The 10,325-nt window shown below is 36.4% G+C and overlaps 1 protein-coding gene across 1 annotated transcript; it reads left to right on the forward strand.

The window, feature by feature from the left end:
- The first annotated feature begins 179 nt into the window (after positions 1–179).
- LOC127430521 (uncharacterized) lies at positions 180–9,755 on the forward strand. The gene is made up of 4 exons (XM_051680350.1): positions 180–398; positions 3,556–3,853; positions 7,852–8,226; positions 9,178–9,755. Exons 1-4 carry the CDS (start codon positions 300–302, stop codon positions 9,261–9,263), a joined length of 858 nt encoding a protein of 285 aa, XP_051536310.1. The 5' UTR covers positions 180–299; the 3' UTR covers positions 9,264–9,755.
- The last annotated feature ends 570 nt before the right edge of the window (positions 9,756–10,325 follow it).

The following is a 10,325-nucleotide window of genomic DNA, read 5'->3' on the forward strand; positions in this document are numbered from 1 at the left end:
GGGTATTATACTATAAATGTGGTTTATGAGGACATTTCTAGTGTCCCCATAAATCAAATCGCTTAGAAAACATACTAAACTATGTTTTTTTGAAAATGTAAAAATGCAGAAAGTTTTTTGTGAGGGTTAGGTTTAGGGGTAGGGTTAGGGGATAGAATCTATAGTTCGTACAGTATAAAAATCATTATGTCTATGGAGAGTCCTCATGAGGATAGCCGCACTAGCATGTGTGTGTGTGTGTGTGTTAGGCAGAGAGTTGTCTGCTGCAGTTTCCCTGTATTAATCCACTGGTTGCTCAGATGATGTTGAAGAGAGCTCCATCATTACAGTGGCTGCTAGAAGCTTCTTTCTCTGAGCTGCAGGAAATGTTCCCACAGATCTCTCACAAAGTCATCAAGGTACTGATGTGACCTCAGTATGTACAGCCCCAAAAATCTTTGTTTTGTACAATAATAAAAAAACAAAAAAAAACAAACATAAACACTACTTATATTTGTATACAAAGCTAAATTCAAGCATTTAACAGCAAATTAGTAACATACTGTATATTCAGTTAAGTGTGTAAAAGCTTGTACACAATCTGCCATAACTTCATTAAAACAAAGAATAAGGAATAGAACTTTTGAATGTATTTACTCTACCCTTCAAAAGTTTGTAAACTCTGTTTGTAAACTGAAAGTTTTATGTTTGATAAAGAATACGATCATTTTATTCACCAAAGATGCTTTATATTGATCAATAATTACAGCAACGACATTTATAGGGCCCCTTTTTTAAGAGCGCAAGCCTTAAGCACAGCACAACATCTTAAGTCATTAGTGCAAAGTCAATAGGCATGGCCATGAAGTTTTGGTATTTTCGCATAAGCATTCGGTAAGTCTAGGTGCAAATGGGTTTGGCGAAATCGCGTTCAACGTGCAAAAAGGCTTTTATGGCCTGGACCAAGTGCAATTTAATTCTGAGGTTCTTCTCCGGTTATTCCAGCATCTGTGTCCTGTTATATAGTCCATTCCCTCAAGCACCAACTATTTAAACAAAGACAGCACATTCATAAGAAGTTAGTAGTGTAAATGGACTGTATGCAATGAATTAGAAGAATTGAAAATTACGCTCTTTTGTGTTTTAACTGCGACCTTGATAAATGCCAGGCATATTTCTGTAACAGCAACACTCTCCTTTTATATGCATGGAAAATTTGATTTTCGTCAGAATTTGGATGTATACTCCTTTAAATTAAGTAACTATTATTAATAATTTTCATCTACTGACACACAAATCATGGCTAGTATAAACAGTGATTGTATCAGCATGCACTTCTACGGGTCAATTTTGATTTTGAAAAATTACATTAATTTATTGAAACTAAAAAATTAAACCAAAAATATTTCTAAATTCTAATTACACTTCAAACGAAACAAAAATATAATAAAATTAACAAAGTGGTCAAAATAAACCATACTAAATCCAAACATTTTACTCTCTTCTTCCACCTGCCCCTTTTGCATTGACTTAAAAATCACTCTACTACAACAGGTGGAAAATTACTAGTCAACATTAAATCATAAATACAATTTAAATATACAAGAACAATAATGCATATAAACATAACAATAAAAATAATAATAATAATTGAAAAAAATAAACCATGACCTCTAGAAAGTTTAACACATATCTCATAATTTTTTGTTTCAACAAATGGCTTCAACAGCGATTGAAGGGACATAATTTTATGTTTTGTACTTTAAGAATTTGGACACGAACTTTATTACTTACTGCTAGTGAAATCTCCAAACTGCAAATGCAGAAACTGAATTTGGACTTTGCGCTGAGATAAGAGGTGGTATTGAAATGTCTTATCGCAATTACATATTTATCAGAAAAATAGCAAATTGAGCTTTGCACCACTTCATTAACATACAATATACCCACAGTTTGCGCACCTACACCCACAGTAGCACAAACACTCCCACCAACACCCACTTGCGCTTTGCGCTGGCGTGAAAATTGCACTTAGTATAAAAGCTTTTACTTAAATTGGATAAGACGTTGTGCACTCACGAAAATAGAGGCCATAATTAGATTTTTTTTTATTTAAATAAATGCTGTATTCTTCCAAAATTCTGTTCTGATTTTCCAACAAAGCTTTTTTAAAGACAGCTCGACACCTCAAACTTTTATTCATCCATCCATAATACTCATTTATTTTTTTCTTCTTCTTTTTTTCTCCCCTTTTCTCCCCAATTTGGAATGCCCAATTCCCAATGCGCTCTAAGTCCTCGTGGTGGCATAGTGACTCGCCTCAATCCAGGTGGCGGAGGACAAATCTCAGTTGCCTCCGATTCTGAGACCATCAGCCCGCACATCTTATCACATGGCTTGTTGAGCACGTTACCGCGGAGACGTAGCACGTGTGGAGGCCCACGCTATTCTCCTTGGCATCCACACACAACTCACCACGCACCCCACCGAGAGCGAGAACCACACATTATAGCGACCATGAGGAGGTTACCCCATGTGACTATACCCTCCCTAGCAACCGGGCCAATTTGGTTGCTTAGGAGACCTGGCTGGAGTCACTCAGCACACCCTGGATTCAAACTCGCGACTCCAGGGGTGGTAGTCAGCGTCTTTACTCGCTGAGCTACCCAGGCCCCCACTGCTCTACAGTGTTAACTATTTGTGCAGCTGCAAAAATGCAGTTCCACCCTTTATCAGTCTCTACTATTTACTCTACTCTATTTTACATTATTCTTATCCATTTTGCATTACTCAAATGCAAGTCAATACTCGCTGAGCTACCCAGGCCCCCCATAATACTCATTTCTAATCATTTACCACTCGATCTTTTAAGTTATTTTGCACACTCTACTCTTTTCTTCTATTTGCCAGTTTCAGATGTCATTTTTTCTGTGAAAGTTTGCCTAAAATGACAACATCCCAGAAACTTCTCTTTGCTGTTGTAGGTGAAACTGGTGTTTGGTATGCACTGGTCATTGAAGTCGCCATTTTAGGACCTGTGAGAGGTCTGTTTCTCAAACTAGAGACTCTGATGTACTTGTCTTCTTGTTGTTGTGCATCTGCACTGTCCACTTCCCTCTCTGTCCTGGTTAGATCCAGTTTGATATCTTCTTCATCTCTCAGAATAACTATTTCAAGAGATTGTGTTTCTTTTTGGCCATGGGCTTTGACATCAAGGGTAAAAATGTATTTCAAACAGTAATAATACTTTTCAACATAATGTTTAAGTAATGTTTTTAATCAGTTTAATGCAGTGAGGTGAAGAGAAGCATACATTTCTTTCAAAAACAAAAATGTCTTAGTGTTTCCAAACTTTTGAAGGATAATGTATATACATTTTTGTTTTGCTTTTTTAAGAATTATACTAAGAAAAGAGCTATTATGTAAAGTTATTAAAGTTTTAACTAAAAATCATTTAGTTTATGTTGTGGACCTCATGTAACTTAGAACAACTTTGTAAGCATAGTTAAGAAGGATTTATACTTCTAAACACTCTTCTTGGATGATTTTAAGATATGCTTGATTTTTTTTCTACAGCTCTTCAGTGATATTACAGCTAAGTCCAAACTCAAACCTGCTAGCCCAGAGAATGAGAATGAACCCTCCTTACTGACAAACAACACAGCTTACCCTCCCCATCCTCATCTGCCTCCAAAAGTTCAGGATTTCAGTACACCTCAGTCAGACCCACAGGCCTGTCACTCACAGCAGTCTATGCAGTTCACTCTCTCTCTCTCTGAACAGAAGGAAAATAAGACACCTCCTAGCTTGTTTAGAGAATCGATTGGTCAGCCTCTGTGTTTTAGAGAAGACAGAAATGAAGATAACATTTCAGGTAAGTTGGTGACAAATAACTCAATAAAGTTCAATTCATAATAAATGCCAAACACCAAGTGTAAAAAACTGTGCGAGTGCAAGTAAAAAATTGTCTTTGGCCAGTAAATAAAACTGGTAACACTTTACAATAAGGTTGTATTCATGTAGTTCATTAATATTACTCAGTAACTACCTATGTAAAAACACAGTAACACAAACACTGTAACATAAAATGTGACCAAAATATTGTTAATTGTTAGTTCACGATACCTCATGCATTAACTAATATTAACAAATAGAACCTTATTGTAAAGTGTTACCGTAAAAACTTTACTGCAACTATCTTTAAGTGAAACTGTAATAGTCTACACCTCACTTATGTAAGATACTTGAACAATTCAAATCAAAGACATTCAAACCAGCTATACAGAAAACAATCTGTCTTCTAACAACTTTTACCACAGTGGAAATTTTTATCATCATAAGTAGGCATCTAGCATGTCTAAATTTTCCTATTTTTATCCAAAAGTCTATGTGAAGAAACAGATTATTTAGACAGTTGGGCTGCATAGCCGAAATAAAGTTAAAATCTTTATACACCGACCACTTTATTAGGTACCCCTTTACACTAGGGGTGTAAAAAAAATATTGCATCGTATTGTATCACACGATACGACGCTCACTTTACAATGCCATATGTATCATACGACACATAAACAAACACATTATAGTTTATTTAAAACCAAGCAGCGCAATATTGAGAGCTGCAGAACAGTCTCCTCCCCAGAGAGGCGGTGCTGAGCGCTCACAGGAAAACAGAGCAGCACACTTCCAGTACATAGGCCAGAAGATCGATGGCAAACGGCAAGATTGTACTGTAGTGGTACAGCTTGTTGAATTTGCCAAATAACAGTGTCATATCCTGGTGCTACAGTACATCAAACATGTTGTTTTATTTACACCGACATCACCACGCAAATCAGTGGATTTTTTTTACAGCTGCCTCTTCCAGCCAACACTGAGCATGACATGCAAAGCAATACGCTCATAAGTTATGAGTCATAACTATCAAAAAACAGCTTATTCAAAAAACCGACAATGCAAGAAAGCTGTGATCACATGAGACATATTATTATCTGCTTTTGAATTCAAAATGTAAACAGCTTTGAGAACAACACTTGTGCATATGTTATAAGCTGGTAATAACTATGATAAAGTTTACAAGCAAAGTGAAAAGGCGAAGAGGCAAAAAAAATTACGTGTGCCGATCATTTTTTGCTCAAGCCGCTAAATAATATTGGATTATGACCATATTTCGTAGAACCAGAGGTCAAGTTTTTTCACCTATAAATAACATTGAAAGGAGTTTTTTCATTACTACAGTCACTTCGGCTTGTTCACAGGGGGCTATCACACAACAAGGCATAATTGTCTATAAAGCTGCTTTGAAACGACATGTATTGTGAAAAGTGCTATACAAATATAAATTACAAGTGTGTAGAGAAGCTTATTTTCTCAAGAAAATCATGAAAATTGTGAGTTCATATTAGTTTTTCTCAACAATCATCCAAATAAATGCACTGCTGTTGTTTAAGTTACTTAGAGCTCTGTTTTTTTATTGCCATGGTCAGACAATTTTATGGCATTTATGATTTAAAAGACATTTCACTCTGGACCCCACACACCCTGCCCACTCCCTTTTTGAACTGTTGCCCTCTGGCCGGCACTACAGAGCACTCAGCGTTAGGACAACCAGGCACAAGAACAGTTTTTAAACTCAGGCCATTTACTACATGAACAATTAAACTGCCTTCAGGACTCCCATAGAGCAATAATGTATAAATATGTCATGTACATATGTAAATTCACTCATATTTAATTCAGTGACTGTACACACCCCTACCTTGCACATATATTACCACTTGCACACGTACATACGCCATTCTATGTTGTATGTCCTATTTATTTTTTAGATTTTTTTGTACACTGGCAGCCAACAGTTTGGAATAATGTACAGATTTTGCACTTATGGAAAGAAATTGGTACTTTTATTCACTAAAGTGGCATTCAACTGATCACAATGTATAGTCAGGACATTAATAATGTGAAAAATTACTATTAAAATTTGAAAAAAATGTTCAGAACTTCTTAAACTACTTCAAAGAGTTCTCATCAAAAAAATCCTCCACGTGCAGCAATGACAGCTTTGCAGATCCTTGACATTCTAGTTGTCAGTTTGTCCAGATACTCAGGTGACATTTCACCCCACACTTCCTGTAGCACCTTTTCTTTTTGTTTTTCTGTTTCAAAAGTGGCTTTTTCTTTGCAATTCTTCCCATAAGGCCTGCACCCCTGAGTCTTCTCTTTGTATGAAATCTTCAGTTTTTTGGCAATTTCAAGCATTGTATAGCCTTCATTCCTCAAAACAATGATTGACTGACGAGTTTCTAGAGTTTCTTTTTTGCCATTTTTGACCTAATATTGACCTTAAGACATGCCAGTCTATTGCATACTGTGGCAACTCAAAAACAAACACAAAGACAATGTTAAGCTTCATTTAACAAACCAAATAGCTTTCAGCTGTGTTTGATATAATGGCAAGTGATTTTCTAGAACCAAATTAGCAATTTAGCATGATTACTCAAGGATAAGGTGTTGGAGTGATGGCTGCTGTCTAGATTTGATCAAAAATGACTTTTTTCAAATAGTGATGGTGCTGTATTTTACATCAGTAATGTCCTGACTATATTTTGTGATCAGCTGAATGCCACTTTGGTGAATTAAAGTACCAATTTCCTTCCGAAACAGCAAAATCTGTACATTATTCCAAACTTTTGGCTGCCAGTGTGTCTATTTATACTCTTACTTTGTTTTATATTCTTTGTCTCACTGTAATGTTCTGTGTGCACTTGCTTGTTTCTCCTATCACAAAAAAACATCCCTTGTGTACGTGAGCACACTTGGCAATAAAGCTCATTCTGATTCTGATTATGTCAAATCTTGAATAAGTTTGAGCTAAGCATTTGTGGGTGCTTGTATCGTATTGTATAGTAAACTTTTTTTATTGTTACATGCCTACTGTACACCAACTTATTCATGCGATTATCTAATCAGCCAATCGTGTTGCAGCAGTGCAATGAATAAAATCACTGAGATCAAATTTTTCCCCATTCTGATGCTCCTAAACCTGTATCTGCATGATTTTATGCATTGCACTGCTGCCACATGATTGAGTGATTAGAAAATCACATGAATAAGTAGGTGTTCAGGTCTACCTAATAAAGTGGTCGAAGAGTGTATTACAATTGCATAATAATAATAATAATATATTACAGTAATATAATCATCTCAAAGTGGACAAAAACAGGTACACAGTGGAAAGGTACAATGTGAATATGAAGAAGACTGTGATTGTTTTCTCAATGGAAAAGGTCACAGTCTTAAAAAGAGTTTGGCACTTTTTAAGAGTACTCGTGTGTGAACCTTTAAAAATCAGCCAAAGTTTTTTTGTTGGCAGTAAAGCATGGGCAAAACACTACCTATTTTTGGTCAAAAGGAATCACTAGTTTTTTGTTTATCATATTGCAGTCCAAATTGCAATCGCAGTTTTTTTTTTTTTAAACTTTTTTTTTTAAATAATCGAAATGTGGCTTTTTGTCCAAATCATACAGCCCTATTAGACAGATCAAATGAATCCACCAAAAAGATAATATTAGGAACAAATTTAGAATGTGTTCATGTTTTTGTGACCGGTGTAGTTTCAATGTGTCTCATTTTGTATATGATTCTGCGAGTGACAAAATGACACGCATACACATTCTCATAAGGACAGTTTTTTTAATATATCAAATATAATGGCCAGTGAGAAATAATTGTGTTTAAGAAATAAATAAATATTTATATTCATGTAAACATTTTCTCCTTTCACCCACAATTTCCAGTTTTGGACCCTGTTCACAGATAAAAATGTATAAATATTTTTAAAGAGCATTGGCTTAAATTACTTCTTTATTACAGCAGGTCATTTTAGAAGAAGAGGAGAGGAATCATGGCAAAGAAACAAATTATCTCTTCCAGATCATTCTTTAACCCACTCATGCAACCTGTTAACATCAAGTCAGTTCAGCCAAAGTTCAGCTACAATGAGTGTCTGGCAGCCACAGCGTGAAGAACACATGAATTCAAACCCAAATCCAGTGTTAGGGCAAGCTGTTCCACAAGTATCCATGAAACCTCTACTTACCCCTGAAGTGCTGGGCTGCAGCAACAGTGTCTTTGGGTTCGGGTCTGGACTGCAGGCTCTCTGGAGCTCACCTGAGAGCTGTCTGTCCCAAGAGACAGGAGAGGAGAGGAAGAGACAAGGAGAAGACCTGCACAGTGGTACACACATACGTATGCAATGATAAACATTTTCATGCAACATACAAAGTTACAGATCTTTCAGACCATGCATAACATACAGAAAAACCCTCATTGTATGTTTTAGTGGTGTTTTCTAAAGAAAACATCACTATTACTTTTGCTAATACTGAGAGTTAGAAATTTGAAGAAACTAAAAAGTGTTAAACTTTGGGGGCCTGGGTTGTTCAGTGGTAAAAGACGCTGGCTACCAACCTGGAGTTCGCTAGTTCGAATCCCAGGGCGTGCTGAGTGACTCCAGCCAGGTCTCCTAAGCAACCAAATTGGCCCGGTTGCTAGGGAGGGTAGAGTCACATGGGGTAACCTCCTCGTGGTCACTATAATGTGGTTCGTTCTCGGTGGGGCGCGTGGTGAGTTGAGCGCGGATGCCGCGGTGGATGGCGTGAAGCCTCCACAGGCACTATGACTCCATGGCAACACGCTCAACAAGCCACGTGATAAGATACGTGGGTTGATGGTCTCAGACGCGGAGGCAACTGGGATTCATCCTCCACTACCCGGACTGAGGCGAATCACTACGCGATCACAAGGACTTAAAAAAAAGCGCACTGGGAATTGGGGATTCCAAATTGGGTGGAAAAAACAAAAAAAAAAAGTGTTAAACTTCAGCATGGGCATTCAGAATGTTGTAGAAACTTGGGGGTGGGCCAGTAAGCAACCACCTAGTAATCATCCAGAACAGCCTTGCAACCACATAGCACACTAGCATCGTTTTTCATGGGCAAGCACCACTCACATTTTCTTTAAAGAATTATTTGCAGTGCATTTTACATACAGTAGTATTTATTAATTCAATGGATTCACAAATTAATCACAAAATAATTAGTGAGATCCAGGAGACTCCAGCAATACTATTTTCAAAATTTTCTGATGTTTGACTTGTGAGATTGGTCCAATGGAATGTGTCTATTTATCTATTCCCAGTGCTTCCGCAGTGTAAGAGAGGTAAACTGCTTTGTGAGAGAGTTCCAGGCAGGAATGACGGACAGACTAGACTGAGATTTTTCTGATAAAGTTTTTGATCCACACCCTCTCATAAGTTTTCTGTTGATTGATTCTTAATATTTCTCAAGTTTATGTATACATGTATAGTGTAATATGATGTATATATTCATATAGTTCATTTAAATGTTCTATGAAATATTTATATATATTTATATTCATAGATATAGATATAATTTCATTAATCAGTTCATATTAATGTTTAAACTAACACCCCTAAGCTACTCAATAGTAACCATATTTTCTGTTCAGTTTACAATTGATTGAAATTACAATAAAGGAAAGAAGAAAAAAAATCTGGTCAGTTTGCATCCTGGAAAACCTGGAATTTTGCAATGCAGTTTTCCAGTCATGGAAATGTCATGGAAAATGAGAAAAATACCTAACTGTCCTGGAAAATTATTATTTGTCCTGGAAAATATTTTAGTGTAATAAAACTGTTTGACTGTGTCGCTAAAAAGGTTTTTGTTACATATACAAAAACATAGTAGCGATCGAGATTCGGGATTGGTGTCAAACACACAAATACCTATCATTTTGTCACTGTTACCGGCTGCGCATTGTAAAACAACATTATTGGTTTACTATAATAAACAAAGCCCTCTTACATACATTCTCTGCTCATCTACTCTCATCTCTGCTTATCTGCTGTCATCTCTGCTTTGCTCCGACTAAATAGTTTAAGTATCGATATAGTGCAAAATCTGATTATTTTGGATTTGATGGCTGTTAACTACAAACAAAACATTTAAATTGTAAATGTTAGATAATGACAGTGGTTGGAACACTACTAAATAAGGCTGAAAGCATGTCATCACAGTCTGTGAAAAAGGTCCATTAAACCACAAACGGCTACGATTTAATGAAATAAATATATAATCTGCATGTGCTGTGCTCTTCAAAATGAATGTGTGAAGCCGGTCGCTCACACACTGTAAACACTGCATCGTGATCATCATGTGGGCTCTGTGTGTGTAGTAGATGACAGAGAGCAGAGTGCTCTGAAGCAAGCAGCAAATACAGACTATATTTGTTTAATTAAATCTCAGCTTTTTGGGGTTTAATAATCA

Source organism: Myxocyprinus asiaticus, chromosome 3 (genome assembly GCF_019703515.2).
Source record: "Myxocyprinus asiaticus isolate MX2 ecotype Aquarium Trade chromosome 3, UBuf_Myxa_2, whole genome shotgun sequence".
Classification (NCBI taxonomy): domain Eukaryota; kingdom Metazoa; phylum Chordata; class Actinopteri; order Cypriniformes; family Catostomidae; genus Myxocyprinus; species Myxocyprinus asiaticus.